Source organism: Nerophis lumbriciformis, linkage group LG18, assembly GCF_033978685.3.
Source record: "Nerophis lumbriciformis linkage group LG18, RoL_Nlum_v2.1, whole genome shotgun sequence".
In the NCBI taxonomy this organism is placed as follows: domain Eukaryota; kingdom Metazoa; phylum Chordata; class Actinopteri; order Syngnathiformes; family Syngnathidae; genus Nerophis; species Nerophis lumbriciformis.
The window spans coordinates 31,284,864-31,304,980 of NC_084565.2; the positions used below are offsets into that span (position 1 = coordinate 31,284,864).

At 44.5% G+C, this 20,117-nt stretch overlaps 1 protein-coding gene across 14 annotated transcripts in view; it reads left to right on the forward strand.

The window, feature by feature from the left end:
• Positions 1-20,117, forward strand: part of fryl (furry homolog, like) — a 195,034-nt gene that overhangs the window by 162,908 nt on the left and 12,009 nt on the right. For all 14 annotated transcript variants that reach the window (XM_061978068.1, XM_061978069.1, XM_061978061.2 and 11 more), the window contains 5 exons: positions 2,746-3,188; positions 7,996-8,203; positions 10,307-10,456; positions 10,547-10,645; positions 13,903-13,971. In XM_061978068.1, the coding sequence (XP_061834052.1) occupies positions 2,746-3,188; positions 7,996-8,203; positions 10,307-10,456; positions 10,547-10,645; positions 13,903-13,971 (969 nt within the window). The remainder of the gene's footprint in view (positions 1-2,745; positions 3,189-7,995; positions 8,204-10,306; positions 10,457-10,546; positions 10,646-13,902; positions 13,972-20,117) is intronic.

The window sequence follows — 20,117 nt, forward strand, 5'->3', positions numbered from 1 at the left end:
ATCAGGACCACATCATCTGCAAAAAGCAGAGACCTAATCCTGCAGCCACCAAACCAGATCCCCTCAACGCCTTGACTGCGCCTAGAAATTCTGTCCATAAAAGTTATGAACAGAATCGGTGACAAAGGGCAGCCTTGGCGGAGTCCAACCCTCACTGGAAACGTGTCCGACTTACTGCTGGTAATGCGGACCAAGCTCTGGCACTGAGCATACAGGGAGCGGACTGCCACAATCAGACAGTCCGAAACCCCATACTCTCTGAGCACTCTCCACAGGACTTTCCGAGGGACACGGTCGAATGCCTTCTCCAAGTCCACAAAACACATGTAGACTGGTTGGGCAAACTCCCATGCACCCTCAAGGACCCTGCCGAGAGTATAGAGCTGGTCTACAGTTCCACGACCAGGACGAAAACCACACTGTTCCTCCTGAATCTGAGGTTCGACTATCCGGCGTAGCCTCCTCTCCAGTACACCTGAATAGACCTTACCGGGAAGGCTGAGGAGTGTGATCCCACGATAGTTAGAGCACACCCTCCGGTTCCCCTTCTTAAAGAGAGGAACCACCACCCCGGTCTGCCAATCCAGAGGTACCGCCCCCGATGTCCACGCGATGCTGCAGAGTCTTGTCAACCAAGACAGCCCCACAGCATCCAGAGCCTTAAGGAACTCCGGGCGGATCTCATCTACCCCCGGGGCCTTGCCACCGAGGAGCTTTTTAACTACCTCAGCAACCTCAGCCCCAGAAATAGGAGAGCCCACCACAGACTCCCCAGGCACTGCTTCCTCATAGGAAAACGTGTTGGTGGGATTGAGGAGGTCTTCGAAGTATTCCCTCCACCGATCCACAACATCCGCAGTCGAGGTCAGCAGAACACCATCCTCGCCATACACGGTGTTGATAGTGCGGCGGATGGTGGTCCAGAATTGCTTCGAAGCCGTCCGGAAGTCGTTTTCCATGGCTTCCCCGAACTCCTCCCATGTCCGAGTTTTTGCCTCTGCGACCGCTGAAGCCGCACACCGCTTGGCCTGTCGGTACCTGTCCGCTGCCTCGGGAGTCCTATGAGCCAAAAGAACCCGATAGGACTCCTTCTTCAGCTTGACGGCATCCCTCACCGCCGGTGTCCACCAACGGGTTCTAGGATTACCGCCACGACAAGCACCAACTATCTTGCGGCCACAGCTCCAATCAGCCGCCTCGACAATAGAGGCGCGGAACATGGTCCATTCGGACTCAATGTCCAGCACCTCCCTCGTGACATGTTCAAAGTTCTTCCGGAGGTGGGAATTGAAACTCTCTCTGACAGGAGACTCTGCCAGACGTTCCCAGCAAACCCTCACAATGCGTTTGGGCCTGCCAGGTCTGTCCGGCATCCTCCCCCACCATCGCAGCCAACTCACCACCAGGTGGTGATCGGTAGAAAGCTCCGCCCCTCTCTTCACCCGAGTGTCCAAAACATGAGGCCGCAAATCCGATGACACAACTACAAAGTCGATCATGGAACTGCGGCCTAGGGTGTCCTGGTGCCAAGTGCACATATGGACACCCTTATGTTTGAACATGGTGTTCGTTATGGACAATCTGTGACGGGCACAAAAGTCCAAGATTCAAGATTGTTTATTGTCATATGCACAGTTAAACAGACAGTTTGCTAGTCCACCCTTCAACAAGTCACACGGTACTTAGCTAAAAATAAAAATAAAAATGTATATACAAGGCACAGTAAGTAACATAACATTTTTGCACATTCTGATTGACAGTCAACAGTATAAATATGGAGGTGACCTTGGGTCACAGCAGCAGTTAAAGTGTCTGTAGTGATCAAAGGTGAAAAGTGTCTACAGTGATGGTTCACAGTTCGGGGGTGGTCATGGCAGCTGTCTTTTGTCCAAAAAGATAAAAGTAAACTTGAAAGAAACTCCTTTCCCGTACATGATTATAAATGAATTGTCCCACGGGTGTTCCCGGCTCCTGGAAACGCAACTTTTTATTTTTATTTTTTTAAAACCCAACTCTTAATCTGGCCAATGCTTTCAATGCCACCCCAAGGACGTCGCCCCCGCCGTCATCGCAGCCCTTTTAGCGTAATGAGCCCCAGATAAAAAACCATCAATACTCTTCCTCGTTCCCTTCCAGGATGGCCACTTCTAAAAGCTTTCCGTAATATAGCTGCCGTCTCCGTGATGTGCTGGCCCACTGCCACGCTTCCTCTGCCTTGCTGCATGCATTAGACTTGAAAGGGAAGCGGGTGCAAAGCCTAAAAAAAATCAAGTGGTTTAAATTGATTATTGTGATTAATTAGCTCTCACGGCGCCCCTGTGATGTGTGTGTTCACGGGTCGCGGCGGTTAAATTGTAAATATATTCATCTGTTGTGTTTGCTTTGTCATTGTTACGTGTGGTTGCGCCTCATAAATCAGTCGAGAGAGATCTCATTCATCCACTCTGAGGCTGGGTACTTCTCCCTGCATTATTGGCCAGTTTTTAATGGCATTTGATAGATTAATATTGGCTCATGTTTATCGATCCCCATCTCGTTTTTCTTTGAATTCCCCCAGGGGACGTTAGCGTACGGAGAACGATCTGAAAATGCTAACTTTAACGTCCCCCCTTTGGATCGTTGAGCCTAATATGGGTTCCGAAGTAAAGGCCCTAATGAAGGTTTCTGTTCTGTGGTCTGCCACCATAACGATGGCCGTGTCACTCCCTAACGAGCTTCATGATGTACGACGTGCTGCCGTTGCAGGATGCCGGCGGCGTGACGGCAACGGACGAGCTGAGCAGCAGCGTGAGCGAGGACACGGGGTTTTGCAGCGCGCCCCCTCTGCCCTCTGACCCCGCCGAGCTGTGTGAGCTACAGGATCCCGGGGATCAGGCTCAGGACCTCCAAGAGACCCCGGAGCCTCAGTACGACCTGGACCCGGCCCACCCTCCCCCGCCGCCCATAGACACCCCGCCGGGGTCCGTCTGTGAGGAGGACGAGGAGGAGGAACGCCAAGTGGTCCTGCCGCCGCATCCTCCGGCGGAAGCGGAGACCAAGCCAGACCTCGACCCGGATCTAGAGCCTGATCCGGACCCAGATCCGGATAGCACCTGCGGCTCCGTGTGGGAGGAGGATGTGACTCAGGCCTTGAGGGAGCTGGACGAGCGCTGTGAGGAGGAGGAGGCCGACTACTCCGGCATGTCAAGGTACGAGCTTGCTGCTGTTTGGGTTTGGACCATCAAGTCTCCTTTGTAGACTTCAGAAAATAGACTTTAATCAGGGGAGGGATCCGATTTAGTGATGGAAAACGTGTAGTTGCAGTATCGTCATGTTTTCCTAACTATAACATCACATTATTGAAAAAAACCTATGCTAACCATTACAATTAGGGATGTGCCGATCAATCGGCCATCGATCAGTGTCGGCTGATTCTCACGAAAAAAGTACAGTACAGGCCAAAAGTTTGGACACACCTTCTCCTCATTTAATGCGTTTTCTTTATTTTCATGACTATTTACATTGTAGATTGCCCCTGAAGGCATCAAAACTGAATGAACACATGTGGAGTTATGTACTTAACAAAAAAAGGTGAAATAACTGAAAACATGTTTTATGTTCTGGTATCTTCAAAATAGCCACCCTTTGCTCTGATTACTGCTTTGCACACTCTTGACATTCTCGAGATCAGTGTTTTTCAACCACTGTGCCGCGGCATGCCGCGGGATACAGTCTGATGTGCCGTGGGAGATTATCTAATTTCACCCATTTGGGTTAAAAGTATTTTTTGCAAACCAGTAATTATAGTCTGCAAATTATGTGGTGTTGAGTGTCGGTGCTGTCTAGAGCTCGGCAGAGTAACCATGTAATACTCTTCCATATCAGTAGGTGGCAGCCGGTAGCTAATTGCTTTGTAGATGTTGGAAACAGCGGGAGGCAGCGTGAAGGTAAAAAGGTATCTAATGCTTAAACCAAAAATAAACAAAAGGTGAGTGCCCCTAAGAAAAGGCATTGAAGCTTAGGGAAGGCTATGCAGAACAAAACTAAAACTGAACTGGCTACAAAGTAAACAAAAACAGAATGCTGGATGACCGCAAAGACTTACTGTGGAGCAAAGACGGCGTCCACGATGTACATCCGAACATGACATAATAATCAACAATGTGCCCTCAAAGAAGGATAATAACAACTTACATAGTCTTAATTGCTAAAACAAAGTAGATGCGGGAAATATCGCTCAAAGGAAGACATGAAACTGCTAAAGGAAAATACAAAAAAAAGAGAAAAAGCCACCAAAATAGGAGCACAAGACAAGAACTAAAACACTACACACAGGGAAACAGCAAAAAACTCAAAATAAGTCACGGCGTGATGTGAAGGTGGTGACAGTACACCTACTTTGAGACAAGAGCTATAGTGATGCATGCTTGGTTATGGTTTAAAGTCATATCCAACAATTGCGACAACGACTTTTTACTGTCAATTGAGTATTGTTTTTTAATGTTTTCCACTGGTGGTGTGCCTCCGGATTTTTTCAATGCAAAAAATGTGCCTTGGCTCAAAAAAGGTTGAAAAACACTGCTCTAGATGAGCTAACTCCTTCAAGACTGTTGGAAAACCATTTCAGGTGACTACCTCTTGAAGCTCATCGAGAGAATGCTAAGAGTTATTATTTTAATGACTATTTACATTATAGATTGTCACTGGAGGTGTGGACTTACGTATGTACTTAACAAAAAAAGGTGAAATAAGTGAAAACATGTTTTATATTCAAGTTTCTTCAAAATAGCCACCCTTTGCTCAGATTACTGCTTCGCACACTCTTGGCATTCTCTCAATGAGCTTCAAGAGGTAGTCACCTGAAATGGTTTTTACTTCACAGGTGTGCTTGAAGCTCATTAGAGAATACTAAGAGTATGCAAAGCAGTAATCAAAGCAAAGGGTGGCTATTTTGAAGAAACTAGAATATAAAACATGCATCCATCCATCCAAATTTCTACCGCTTGTCCCTTTTTAGGTCGGGAGGGGGGGTGCTGGAGCCTATCTCAGCCGCATTCGGCGGAAGGCGGGGTACACCCTGGACAAGTCGCCACCTCATCACAGGGCCAACACAGATAGACAACATTCACACTCACATTCACACACTAGGGCCAATTTAGTGTTGCCAATCAACCTAATATAAAACATGTTTTAAGTTATTTCACCTTTTTTTTGGTAAGTACCGTACATAACTCCACATGTGTTCATTCATAGTTTTGATGCCTTCAGTGACAATCTACAATGTAAATTGTCATGAAAATAAAGAAACACATTGACTGAGGAGAGGGTGTGTTTAAACTTTTGGCCTGTACTGTGTGTTTATGCATGATAAAGATAATTGTGATTGGTGAAAAAGAATCATACATTTTTTGTGATGTCATTTAAAAAAAATAGTCAACACTGGTTGTTTTTTCACACAGTAATTTTTGGGGTTGTGTTATATCCTCAGTCCAGATAGTTATTACATGCCAATTATCCTTGGCACTTGCAAACCTTTCAAGTCGGAGTTATTTTCCTGTCACTCACACAATGTTGGAGATATTCTTCCTGTCACTCACACACACACCAGTAACTTGTTGGGGTGGGTTCTTATTACAGTAATTGTTAAATGTTTTTGTTTTTTTAATAACCAACTGGCTGAGAAACATGATTTGTTTGTCGTGTTATATTTGTGTCAAGATTGTATTATCAAAAAACTATTATTTCAAATATTTATCAGCAGAAATATTTTGGTGGCCATGATATATGTTGTTTATGTGGGATTATTTATTCATGTGTTAAAGTCTAAGCGGGGCTGTGGAACAACCAGGTACATTTCTGTCACCTTTAATTGGCGGTGTTATGAGTCTTCGTTCTAGTCTTGTTGCTAACTGTAGAGTTTTTATTTCATTGTGTTGACAGCTAATACTGCAGTGTTTTCCTTGAAGACTGACAATAGCATGATGGGTAATCTTTACTGTGGCGTTGGTGCCAGGTGGTTCTAATTGATGAGGTTGATGGCTTCCTTTCACATTAAAAAGAAAGAATCCCCTCCCTCAAGGTGAGCCACTTGTGGTCGGGGGTCGCGTTTGTTGCGTTGATCTAAAATACACTATATTGCCAAAAGTATTTGGCCACCCATCCAAATGATCAGAATCAGGTGTCCTAATCACTTAGCCCGGCCACAGGTGTATAAAATCAAGCATGGAGACTGTTTCTACAAACATTTGTGAAAGAATGGGCCGCTCTCAGGAGCTCAGTGATTTCCAGCGTGGAACTGTCATAGGATGCCACCTGTGCAACAAATCCAGTCGTGAAATTTCCTCGCTCCTAAATATTCCAAAGTAAACTGTCTGCTTTATTAGTTAGAGTTTGGGAACAACAGCAACTCAGCCACCAAGTGGTAGGCCACGTAAACTGACAGAGAGGGGTCAGCGGATGCTGAAGCGCATAGTGCAAAGAAGTCGCCAACTTTCTGCACAGTCAGTTGCTACAGAGCTCCAAACTTCATGTCACCTTCCAATTAGCCCACGTACAGTACGCAGAGAACTTCATGAAATGGGTTTTCATGGCCGAGCAGCTGTATCTAAGCCATACATAACCAAGTCCAATGCAAAGCGTGGGATGCAGTGGTGTAAAGCACGTCACCACTGGACTCTAGAGCAGTGGAGACGCCTTCTCTGGAGTGATGAATCACGCTTTTCCATCTGGCAATCTGATGGACGAGTCTGGGTTTGGAGGTTGCCAGGAGAACGGTACATTTTGGACTGCATTGTGCCGAGTGTGAAATTTGGTGGGGGAGGAATTATGGTGTGGGGTTGTTTTGCAGGAGTTGGGCTTGGCCCCTTAGTTTCAGTGAAAGGAACTTTGAATGCTCCAGAATACCAAAACATTTTGGACAATTCCATTCTCCTAACCTTGTCGGAACAGTTTGGAGCGGGCCCCTTCCTCTTCCAACATGACTGTGCACAAAGCAAGGTTACATAAAGACATGGATGACAGAGTCTGGTGTGGATGAACTTGACTGGCCTGCACAGGGTCTTGACCTGAACCCGATAGAACACCTTTGGGATGAATTAGAACGGAGACTGAGAGCCAGGCCTTCTCGACCAACATCAGTGTGTAACCTCACCAATGTGCTTATGGAAGAATGGTCGAACATTTCTAGAAACACACTTCGCAACCTTGTGGACAGCCTTCCCAGAAGAGTTGAAGCTGTAATAGCTGCAAAAGGTGGACTGACATCATATTGAACCCTATGGGTTAGGAATGGGATGGCACTTCAAGTTCATATGTGAGTCAAGGCAGGTGGCCAAACACTTTTGGCAATATAGTTTATATGCGAGTCAGGAGTCAATAAATAGGAAGGAACATGGTCACCACTCCAGCGAGGGGTCACCGTATCAATACAAGACAGGTGTGATCGATGGTCAAGTCACTCTGGGTTGTTGACAGCAAGACACTGAAGGATTTAGTGTCCGATGTGGCTTTTATATGCTGGCAGAAGTGAATATGTGCCGCTTGTGCGAGCTCTCTCTGCAGTGCCGTGTGGGATGGGAGCGCAGTGCGCTAGTGGCGCTGCTAGCCGTCAGCGCAGCGAGGGGAGAGAGTTGGGGTGAGGATGAGGACAGAGACGGTGTCCGTCGCAGAGCTCGGCAGCGCAGGCTTTAAATACTTGTATTCCGTCTGCTTCTTCAGGCTCTTTGCTCCCACGGGCCTGTGAGTATCTATGTGTGTGTGCATGTGTGTGTGTGTGTGTGTGTGTGTGTGTGTGTGTGTGTGTGTGGATTAGGACGAGTGTTGCATCATGCTAAAAGGCTAATAGCTCTTATGTTGTTGTGCTCGAGCACTGCAGTGAGTTGGAAACACTGCAGCATAATCTGGGAAGTGGGTCAGCGGTGCAGCGTGTGTTTGTTTGCATTCCTGGGTCAATATAAGGAACATGTGGCACGGATTCCTCATTTGACACCCGCCCCCCCTCCTTTGTGTATGTTTCAGCCAAGATGAAGGTGACGCAGACTGCTTCCCGGAGATCCAGGCCTCTCCGCCCCCTTCGCCCTTCTTCTCGGCCATCCTGGCAGCGTTCCAGCCCGTGGCCTACGACAACGAGGAGGATGCCTGGCGTTGCCATGTCAACCAGATGTTGTCTGACACAGACGGCTCCACGGCTGTTTACACATTCCACGTGTTCTCGCAGCTCTTCCAGGTAACAGCGGCTGCCGCGGCGACAAGTTCGTGTTCGCATATACAGTACAGGCCAAAAGTTTGGACACACCTTCTCATTTAATGCGCTTTCTTTATTTTCATGACTATTTATATTGTAGATTGTCAATGAAGGCATCAAAACTATGAATGAACACATGTGGAGTTATGTACTTAATAAAAAAAAGGTGAAATAACTGAAAACATGTTTTACATATTTTATATTATAGTTTCTTCAAAATAGCCACCCTTGCACACTCTTGGCATTCTCTCGATGAGCTTCAAGCACACCTGTGAAGTGAAAAACATTTCAGGTGACTACCTCTTGAAGCTCATCGAGAGAATGCTAAGAGTGTGCAAAGCCGTAATCAGAGCAAAGGGTGGCTATTTTGAAGAAACTAAAATATAAAACATGTTTTCAGTTATTTCACCTTTTTTTGTTAAGTACATACAGTAACTCCACATGTGTTCATTCATAGTTTTGATGTCTTCATTGACAATCTACAATGTAAATAGTCATGAAAATAAAGAAAACGCATTGAATGAGAAGGTGTGTCCAAACTTTTGGCCTGTACTGTAGACCAGTGGTCCCCAACCTTGTTTGCACCACGGACCGGTTTAATGTAGGCATTATTTTCAGGGACCGGCTTCCCACTTGTGAAAAATACAACTCACTATAACGCTGAATTAGTGGGAGCCCTGGGCTTGTTTCTTTGCAATGAGATGCAGATGGAAATCAGCCTTTGGCTACAATCTGTCTCATTTATATTTGATATGATCATTAATGTGCATTGTATCATGTCACAAAGTTATAACAAATGGCAACTTCCTATGAGGAGTTTTATTGTACATCATTGGTGTGTCTAGTGCACAGGTGTCAAACTCAAGGACCGCGGGCCAGATCTGGCCCTCCACGTCATTTTATATGGCCCGCGAAAGCTTGGAAATAATATGTGTCAATTAAATACCTAATATTTACTTTCTTATTTTCTTACTAAAGGTATTAGGGTTTTTTTTCTAGTTTGACAGGGAAAAAAATAGTGTCCAATATTGCAACAAATATTATAGTATCCAACTTTTATGGTCAAAATCCAAATAAATACTTAAATATCTGCTTAACTTATGGTTTCGAAGCAAGTTATCCATCAAATTGTGCACTATAAAAATGACCAATAGATTTTACTGTAAAATTTAGGGAGTTTTTTACAGCATATTACTGTAAGTTGAAAAAAAAAACCACCAATGTTTTGTTTTGTTTTACAGTAAAATTCTGTCAACTGAGCTGTCTGTTTGTTTGTTTTTAAATCCACGGTTGATGATTTTATGGTACCACATTTTATTTTGGTAAAAAAAACTGGCATCTGAGTTGCCAAAATAAAATTGTACAGCGGTACTGTATTTCTATTTACAGTAATATGTTGTAAAAATAATAAAAATAAAATAACACCATATATTTTACAGTAAAAGTCTGGCAACTAAGCTGCCAGTTGTTTTCTGTAAAAAACAGTGGTCAAATCCACAGATTTTTTTTACTCATTACATTAAAAAATTTTTTTTAAATATTTAAATTCATAGGCATATTCGTTAATTATTTACTGTTACAAGCGGCCCTCTATTGCCAGCCGTGACTGCGGTGTGGCCTTTAATGAAAACAAGTTTGACACCCCTGGTCTAGTGGGACAGGCCAAAGTTAAGTCGGAGAAAATGCAGTCCTTTATAAATGATTTCATGTTTCTCTCCGGCCCGGTAGCAAATGCTTCACGGACCGGTACCGGTCCTCAGACCGGTGGTTGGAGACCACCGCTGTAGACGATATAAATGATATAAATTTGGCTGAGGATAGAGATTTTAATTATATGGCTGTTGTGATTATGCTTGTTGATGACACATTCTAGTTGTGTCCCGCAAATCTGACAGAGACAAGCAAACAAAGGTGTCCTCCACGCGAAGTAGTGTCCCCGCTAGCGGCTAATGTCCCTCCACAGTGCAGCTTCTAAGTCACTAATACATAAAAAACGCATTGAATGAGAAGGTGTGTCCAAACGTTTGGCCTGTACTGTATTTTCCTCTCAACGCTTATTATCCCCTCCCTCTCCACCCCCTGCAGAGCATTCAAAGGAAATTTGGCAACATCACGCATGCGTCCGTGCAGTTTCTGGGGGAGAAGCTCCAGCGGATGGGCAATCAGTTCATCAGCTCGCTAGAAGTCATGACGTCTCACTCGCAGTGTCCCACCGTGTTGCTGGACGCCGAGACGGTGAGCACAGTGATGATGATGATGATGCAATTCTTTGTGTGTGTGCTTCTGTGTTCCCTCTTTTGCTAGCAGTATGTGTTTCTCTTGTAGTTGGTCTCTTGTAGACTATTGGAGACTTTGAAGTTTAGCGTGCTGGAGCTGCAGGAGCACCTGGACACGTACAACGCCAAGAGGGAGGCAGCGGAAGTCGTAAGTGGTCGTCTCATGTTCGTCATGTTTATCGCTGAACTTTTAATCACCTTTTCCTTCCATGAATCCACCAGAGAAGAGCGAGAGCATTGTTATTCTCTGTTGACCATTTAGCGAACTCCATTGTGTCTAGCTCCGCCCCTTTCAGAGCCTTTCTGCTGTGTTTGGTACCGTAAAGTAAGGTCCCGACTCGGGTTGTCCAGTATACCGGTACTAATAAAGTAGCGCGGTATTAATAAATTGAAATAAGTACTATACTGCCTCTGAAAAATACCTGTACTATTTTTTTACGGACATGACGGTGCGCCGTTGTCCCGTCGTGACATTGCTTGTAATACGAGGCGAGGAGCGTTTTAGTCAAAGTGCACGCCCAGAGCAGACACAGTATGCAGACAGAAGAAGGAGAACGGACATATATATGGCTTAAAAACTAACAATAGTTTTGGAGCTATAAACACTGAAGCGCTGATCTGCAAGCGGCGCTTTAAAACATAGCTCGCTATCGGCTAATGTCCATCTGCAGTCGGCAGTGTTTTTGTTACTTCTAAATCACTCATCCTGGCCTCCATGGCGACAAATAAACTATGTTTCATGCAAATATAATACCTGCAGAATGAAGAATGGCTTAACATGCTTCACTACACACTGTAGGGAGATACAATAGCTAACCGCTAACAGCAAGCTAGCCCTCCTGAATGTAAACAGATGAGTGGATCTATGCAAATATTGACTGTAACGATACCAAGTCATAATACTTTTGTCATTTTGTTATTGTTTATAAACTCTGGAAATACGTCCCTGGACACAGGACGACTTTAAGTGTGACCACTATATGACTCTGTAACTACTTTGCATTGAATTGATACCAACATTTGTATTATCACTCAAAACTAATGTAAAGCAACCAAACAACAGAAGAATAGGTGATTATTACATTTTAACAGAAGTGTAGATAGAACATGTTAAAACAGAACTTAACCAGATCCATCCATCCATCCATTTTTTCCTGCTTGTTCCTCATAATTTTGACAAAATAATAGATGACACAATATGTTTCTGCATACGTCAGCACTCAAATTAGGCGCCTTTGTAACCCGTTTGCTTACTTACTACTAAAATAGAAGTTATCTAGTATGTTCACTATTTTATTTAATGCCAACATTTTTCTTTGATTGCAATATGAAACACAGTTTTTTTTTAATATATCATAAGATTTTCTGTTAAAATAAAGCCAATCATAACATTTTATTCTGGTCCTCTTTAATTTAAATAGTATCAAAGTATTGAAATACACTTTGGTACCGTTACCGAAATATTGTCCCTACGAAGCTCTTATTTGGTTCTCGTTCACATCTTCTGACTGCTGAACGACAATTGGATCTCAATTCAAAATCAATCATTTTTTAATAACAGTTCTATGATTAACTACATTCCTCCATAAAATATAAAAACAGCTCTGATACATTTTTATATTACTTAAAATAAAACTGGTTTTGTTTAATAAAATAATACCCAAACATTTAATAAAGTCATATACAAATAAGGCAACAAGAAAAGTTTCTAACACTTCTTTTTTCTAAAGTAAATCTGTGCAGCAGATACGGGCATCTACATCAACTATATGATTTGCCTGAGTGGCTACACAGGACACTTTTTTTTTTTTTTTAATTTGATTTTTTTTTTACATGATTAAGAATCGCTACAAATAAGAATCGCGATTAATTAAAACATTTTTTTTGCCACCCCTATAAAGTAGCATACAGTTCTAACTTATAACTGAAAGGAGACTCGCTAAGGGCGGCGCTAAAAACTACCGGTACATTAAAGATGACAGGGAGAAGAAAGCGACTTGAAGATAGTCTGTAAAACAATCCATGCAACATTTTGACCGAAGAAGCACCATTACATGTTAGGCCACTCAGTGGCCTAGTGGTTAGAGTGTCCGCCCTGAGATCGGTAGGTGGTGAGTTCAAACCCCGGCCGAGTCATACCAAAGACTATAAAAATGGGACCCATTACTTCCCCAAGGGTTGGAATTGGGGGTTAAATCACCAAAAAAATGATTCCCGGGCGCGGCACCGCTGCTGCCCACTGCTCCCCTCACCTCCCAGGGGGTGAACAAGGGGATGGGTCAAATGCAGAGGACAAATTTCACCACACCTAGTGTGTGTGTGAGACAATCATTGGTACTTTAACTTTTAACTTTAATGTAGACCACAAGGAAGTGTTTTAAATGTAGGACGGAAAAAAATCATAATTTGACCCCTTTTATGCGCCTTATAATCCGGTGCGCCTTATGGTCCAAAAAATACGGTATTTTATTGCAATGGTTTCACAAAATTATACAATATCTTGCCTTTTAACATTGCTTCTTTTTAAAAAAATAAATAAACAATAATTACAGTGAATGTTATATTTTGAAAAAAAATAAGTACAAAGACAAAAAAAGAGCTACAAAAACGAACAAAACAAAAAAACATCAGTGCATACTCTTTTAGATAATATATACAGAAAATCATATTCATCCTAATTGTACATCATGTCATACTTATATTATTGTTATTAAATTATAAAAGAATGTTGCTGATTTTGTATGTTTGAATGTATGTTTTAGTTAGCTTATAATTGTATTTATGTTTCTGAAGTATTTCAATTACCAGTCTGTTCAACTTCAATGTCACAAAATTATTTTACCATTTATTACTAGTATCGGTTAAAATGTAAACGATGCCCACCCCTGACCAAGACACACAGCTAAATTCTCAACCAAGCAGCCTTTTATCCACATTTTGGACTCTGCGATAAGATGGGCGGCAGCGTGCGTGCGGTGACGTTAGCGGCTGCATCACCAGCAGCGACTTCCCCTGCTGCGGGGGATAAAAATAACCCCCTGGTGCTCCTAAATCAGTTAGGAAGGGGCCAGAGCTGTAAGGAGGAGGGGCTTTTGGAGATGAGATTGCAGAGAGTGGTGAAGGGGTTCTGGGATGCGCGCCCGCTAATTGATTGAGACAGCTACGCTTTCTGGGGGGATCAAATATTACCTACCACCGCCACCACCATACATACACATCCCTGTTGTCTTGAACAGGCTGATTTTTTTTTCAGTTTTTTTTAATACGCTAAGTACAACACTTTCATTGAATCTGCTGACTAGCTGTTATGACGTACGCACACAAGCATGATACAGGAAGCAGGAAATAAAACTCCACTGTTAACCCTCCTAATCCCTTCTTTATTTTCTCTTCTTCAACCTCTAGTGGCTGGAAAACTGCAGGAAAACATTTGGGGACAACGAAAGCTGCCAGCGACTCAACACCCAAACACAGGTAGGCACCGCCACGTTGCTCTTAAGTGATGTTTACACAATTAAAATAATCATTTTCGTTTTTAATTTCCCCCTATGATGCAAAATGTACTACTTAATGGTGTTCATTTGATTTTTAGCCTAGCATGTTGTTACTGTTAAAAGGCGAGTGTAATGTTAGCACTGTAGCTCTCATAGCTATGCTAGCGTCGCTAAAGTTTGTGTCCTCCTGTCCCACTCCTAAATGTTACGTTGTTGCATGTGATATATGAGGTTTATTACATTGGACACGTGCTAAAAAGTAGACAAAGTGCACAGTAGCGCTTCTTGAAGACGAACACACGTGGACATTAGCATTAGAGCTACAGGCTAACAAAAAATTGCATTTAGTATGCGTGGGCTTACTAAAATCCTTTTTAAACAGACTAAATTCAGCTTACCCTTTGAGTGCAATACGTGCAATACATCCGACACTGATTGTTATTTATTACTCCGGTACTCTTGTCTTGTTCTGTATATTGTACAGTATTTTTTATAGTGTTTTGCATATTGTACAGGATTGCTTATTATTTTTATTGGATACTAGTCTGTTTATTTCAATTCTTAGTTTTATCTTTATTACTTCTTGTGTAATTTATTTGTATCCCATATTTGTTCCCACTACCGCACCTTAAGTTGGAGTCCTTAATCTCGTTACATACAAATATAATGACAATAAAGTCCATTCTATTCTATTCTATTAAAGGATATATTTTAGACATCTCACTCCCAATACGTACACTATTGTGGGACCTTTAACACTAATTGAAAATAAATGAAAAATACTTAAATATGGGATCTTTTTAAAGGACCAATGATGACTTTATTCTACATTTAAAACACTTCCCTGTGGTTCACATCAGTGGTTCTCAAACGTTTTCCATCGAGTACCACCTCAGAAAACACTTGGCTATCCAAGTACCGCCATAATTAATTAACATTAAAATACAGTAGCGTAGTAGGCCTAAGTATTCATTTGTATTTAACAATATTTAATATTTTGACCACTGTAATGTTCCACACATTTTGAACAGTAACACTGTGTTTAAATATAGGAAAATAAAACACTGTACTTTAATCAAGTGATTCTTTGGCGTACCACTATCACGGTTTAAGTATCACTGGTCTTCATAGTAGGTATTGGATATGCTTTAGTGTAAATTTTGCTCCATGGTCACATTTATAACCTACTTACTGCATGTGCTGCAAGCTGTTCTTTTTTGGAGGTGTTCCCTTTAGATTGCAAAAGTATCAGTATTCCATCCATCTTCTACCGCTTGCCCCTTCGGGGGTATTTTGAAAATCTACACTGTTTAATAGGGATGTGCCGATTGATCAACCACCGATATCTGTGAAAGGTGCGTCATCGCTATTGCCGATTAATATCTTTTAATGCCGATCACAAACACCGATCCTCTCTGGCTGACGCGGTTTTGTATTTTTTAGTCTCCCGGCTGACAAGCTGTTAGCGGCTAATTTTGTGTTTCCCTACACTATGCGGAGCCAATCGCCTATACCACATGTGTCAAACTCAAGGCTCGGGGGCCAAATGTGGCCCGCCACTTCATTTTAATTGGCCCTCGAAATCTGGAAATAATATGTATCAATAAAGTACTGTAACTTTTCTTACTAAATTATTTATTTCTATTTTGGGAGAAAAAAATATATATACTTCATGTAATCGCAAATTATGTTAACTTAGATATTGTCTAATAATGCAAAAATATATTATCAAACATTCAAACCATTGTTTTAATAAAAAATAAATACTAATAATGATTTCAAAGCAAGTTATCCATCAAATTGTATGTAAAAGTAGCAATAGATTTGCATGGCTGTGAAATTTACTGTGGTTTTTACAGCATTTTTCTCTAAATGAAAAAAACTGTACTTTTTTTTTTTTTACTGTACTAAACGGTGGTGCCGTTTTGGCATTTACAGTAATACACTGAAAAATCTACAGTTATTGATTTGCGGTAAAAAACAAAAAACTGGCAGCTCAGGTGCCAAAATTTTATTGTAAAATTGCAGGTTTTTTTATTACAGTAAAATCAAATCAAATCAAATCAACTTTATTCATAAAACAAATGTAAATTTTACAGTAAACTGCTGGCAACTGAGCTGCTTTTTTTAATCATGAAAACAGCAATACTGTTTTTCCATTTACAGTGATATACACTATATTCCATCCATCCATCCATCTTCTTCCGCTTATCCGAGGTCGGGTCGCGGGGGCAGCAGCCTAAGCAGGGAAGCCCAGACTTCCCTCTCCCCAGCCACTTCGTCCAGCTCCTCCCGGGGGATCCCGAGGCGTTCCCAGGCCAGCCGGGAGACATAGTCTTCCCAACGTGTCCTGGGTCTTCCTCGTGGCCTCCTACCGGTCGGACATGCCCTAAACACCTCCTTAGGGAGGCGCTCGGGTGGCATCCTGACCAGATGCCCGAACCACCTCATCTGCCTCCTCTCGATGCGGAGGAGCAGCGGCTTTACTTTGAGCTCCCCCCGGATGACAGAGCTTCTCACCCTATCTCTAAGGGAGAGCCCCGCCACCCGGCGGAGGAAACTCATTTCGGCCGCTTGTACCCGTGATCTTGTCCTTTCGGTCATAACCCAAAGCTCATGACCATAGGTGAGGATGGGAACGTAGATTGACCGGTAAATTGAGAGCTTTGCCTTCCGGCTCAGCTCCTTCTTCACCACAACGGATCGATACAGCGTCCGCATTACTGAAGACGCCGCACCGATCCGCCTGTCGATCTCACGATCCACTCTTCCCTCACTCGTGAACAAGACTCCGAGGTACTTGAACTCCTCCACTTGGGGCAAGATCTCCTCCCCAACCCGGAGATGGCACTCCACCCTTTTCCGGGCGAGAACCATGGACTCGGACTTGGAGGTGCTGATTCTCATCCCAGTCGCTTCACACTCAGCTGCGAACCGATCCAGTGAGAGCTGAAGATCCTGGCCAGATGAAGCCATCAGGACCAAATCATCTGCAAAAAGCAGAGACCTAATCCTGCAGCCACCAAACCGGATCCCCTCAACGCCTTGACTGCACCTAGAAATTCTGTCCATAAAAGTTATGAACAGAATCGGTGACAAAGGGCAGCCTTGGCGGAGTCCAACCCTCACCGGAAACGTGTCCGACTTACTGCCGGCAATGCGAACCAAGCTCTGACACTGATCATACAGGGAGCGGACCGCCACAATCAGACAGTCCGAAACCCCATACTCTCTGAGCACTCCCCACAGGACTTCCCGAGGGACACGGTCGAATGCCTTCTCCAAGTCCACAAAGCACATGTAGACTGGTTGGGCAAACTCCCATGCACCCTCAAGGACCCTGCGGAGAGTATAGAGCTGGTCCACAGTTCCACGACCAGGACGAAAACCACACTGTTCCTCCTGAATCCGAGGTTCGACTATCCGGCGTAGCCTCCTCTCCAGTACACCTGAATAGACCTTACCGGGAAGGCTGAGGAGTGTGATCCCACGATAGTTAGAACACACCCTCCGGTTCCCCTTTTTAAAGAGAGGAACCACCACCCCGGTCTGCCAATCCAGAGGTACTGCCCCCGATGTCCACGCGATGCTGCAGAGTCTTGTCAACCAAGACAGCCCTACAGCATCCAGAGCCTTAAGGAACTCCGGGCGGATCTCATCCACCCCCGGGGCCTTGCCACCGAGGAGCTTTTTAACTACCTCAGCAACCTCAGCCCCAGAAATAGGAGAGCCCACCACAGATTCCTCAGGCACTGCTTCCTCATAGGAAGACGTGTTGGTGGGATTGAGGAGGTCTTCGAAGTATTCCCTCCACCGATCCACAACTTCCGCAGTCGAGGTCAGCAGAACACCGTCCGCACCATACACGGTGTTGGTAGTGCACTGCTTCCCCTTCCTGAGGCGGTGGATGGTGGTCCAGAATCGCTTCGAAGCCGTCCGGAAGTCGTTTTCCATGGCTTCCCCGAACTCCTCCCATGTCCGAGTTTTTGCCTCCGCGACCGCTGAAGCCGCACACCGCTTGGCCTGTCGGTACCTGTCCGCTGCCTCAGGAGTCCCATGAGCCAAAAGAACCCGATAGGACTCCTTCTTCAGCTTGACGGCATCCCTCACCGCCGGTGTCCACCAACGGGTTCTAGGATTACCGCCACGACAGGCACCAACTACCTTGCGGCCACAGCTCCAATCAGCCGCCTCGACAATAGAGGTGCGGAACATGGTCCACTCGGACTCAATGTCCAGCACCTCCCTCGTGACATGTTCAAAGTTCTTCCGGAGGTGGGAATTGAAACTCTCTCTGACAGGAGACTCTGCCAGACGTTCCCAGCAAACCCTCACAATGCGTTTGGGCCTGCCAGGTCTGTCCGGCATCCTCCCCCACCATCGCAGCCAACTCACCACCAGGTGGTGATCGGTAGAAAGCTCCGCCCCTCTCTTCACCCGAGTGTCCAAAACATGAGGCCGCAAATCCGATGACACAACTACAAAGTCGATCATAGAACTGCGGCCTAGGGTGTCCTGGTGCCAAGTGCACATATGGACACCCTTATGCTTGAACATGGTGTTCGTTATGGACAATCCGTGACGGGCACAAAAGTCCAATAACAAAACACCACTTGGGTTCAGATCCGGGCGGCCATTCTTCCCAATCACGCCTCTCCAGGTTTCACTGTCGTTGCCAATATGAGCGTTGAAGTCCCCCAGTAGAACGAGGGAATCACCCGGGGGAGCACTCTCAAGTACTCCCTCGAGTGAATCCAAAAAGGGTGGGTACTCTGAGCTGCTGTTTGGCGCGTAAGCGCAAACAACAGTCAGGACCCGTCCCCCCACCCGAAGGCGGAGGGAAGCTACCCTCTCGTCCACCGGGTTGAACTCCAACATGCAGGCTCTGAGCCGGGGGGCAACAAGAATTGCCACCCCAGCCCGTCGCCTCTCACTGCTGGCAACGCCAGAGTGGAAGAGAGTCCAGCCCCTCTCGAGAGAACTGGTTCCAGAGCCCTTGCTGTGCGTCGAGGTGAGTCCGACTATATCCAACCGGAACTTCTCTACCTCGCGCACTAGCTCAGGCTCCTTCCCCCCCAGCGAGGTGACGTTCCACGTCCCAAGAGCTAGCTTCTGTAGCCGAGGATCGGACCGCCAAGTGCCCTGCCTTCGGCTACCGCCCAGCTCACATTGCACCCGACCTCTATGGCCCCTGCTATGGGTGGTGAGCCCATTGGAGGGGGGACCCACGTTGCCTCTTCGGGCTGTGCCCGGCCGGGCCCCATGGGGACAGGCCCGGCCACCAGGCGCTCGCCATCGTGCCCCAACTCCGGGCCTGGCTCCGGAGGGGGGCCCCGGTGACCCGCGTCCGGGCGAGGGAAATCTGAGTCTCGGTTCTTGCATTTCCATAGAAGTCTTCGAGCTGCTCTTTGTCTGATCCCTCACCTAGGACCTGTTTGTCTTGGGAGACCCTACCAGGGGGCATGGAAGCCCCCGGACAACATAGCTCCTAGGATCATTGGGACACGCAAACTCCTCTACCACGTTAAGGTGGCAGCTCAGAGAGGAGGATATACACTATATTTTGAGGTGAAATTATTGCGACATAAAAAAATTTTTTTTACATTTTAGTTTAAAAAAATTCTACTAAATAAATGTATGAAATAAATTGTGTAACAATAGTATTCCAGAGGCCAAACATAACTGCGACGTGGCCCTCAGTGAAAACGACTTTGACACCTCTGGCCTATTCTAATAACAATCACCTTTATTAAGACAAATAGACTACATTTCTTAGTATCTTAAGTAGGGCTGTCAAAAATAACGGGTTAACTCATTCAAAATGTGACAAAAATGTATCGCTTTAATCATGTATCTGTGCAGATTAATTACGCAATTTATTTTGAGCGTACATGCTTTTTTACCTTAACCCTGGATGGTTACCTGAGAGGCCGTGTGGGTTCAATTAAATTAAATATTAAATTAAAACATTTAGAACAATTTCCTGTAGGAATCTGACAATAAAATTGCATTTGCGTCCAAATATTGTTGTTATTAAGCTTTGGTTCTTCCTACTCCTTTTTCGGACACGTTGTAAAGGAAAAAAAAAAGGAAAATATGTAAAATATGAGATGTATCATATTGAAA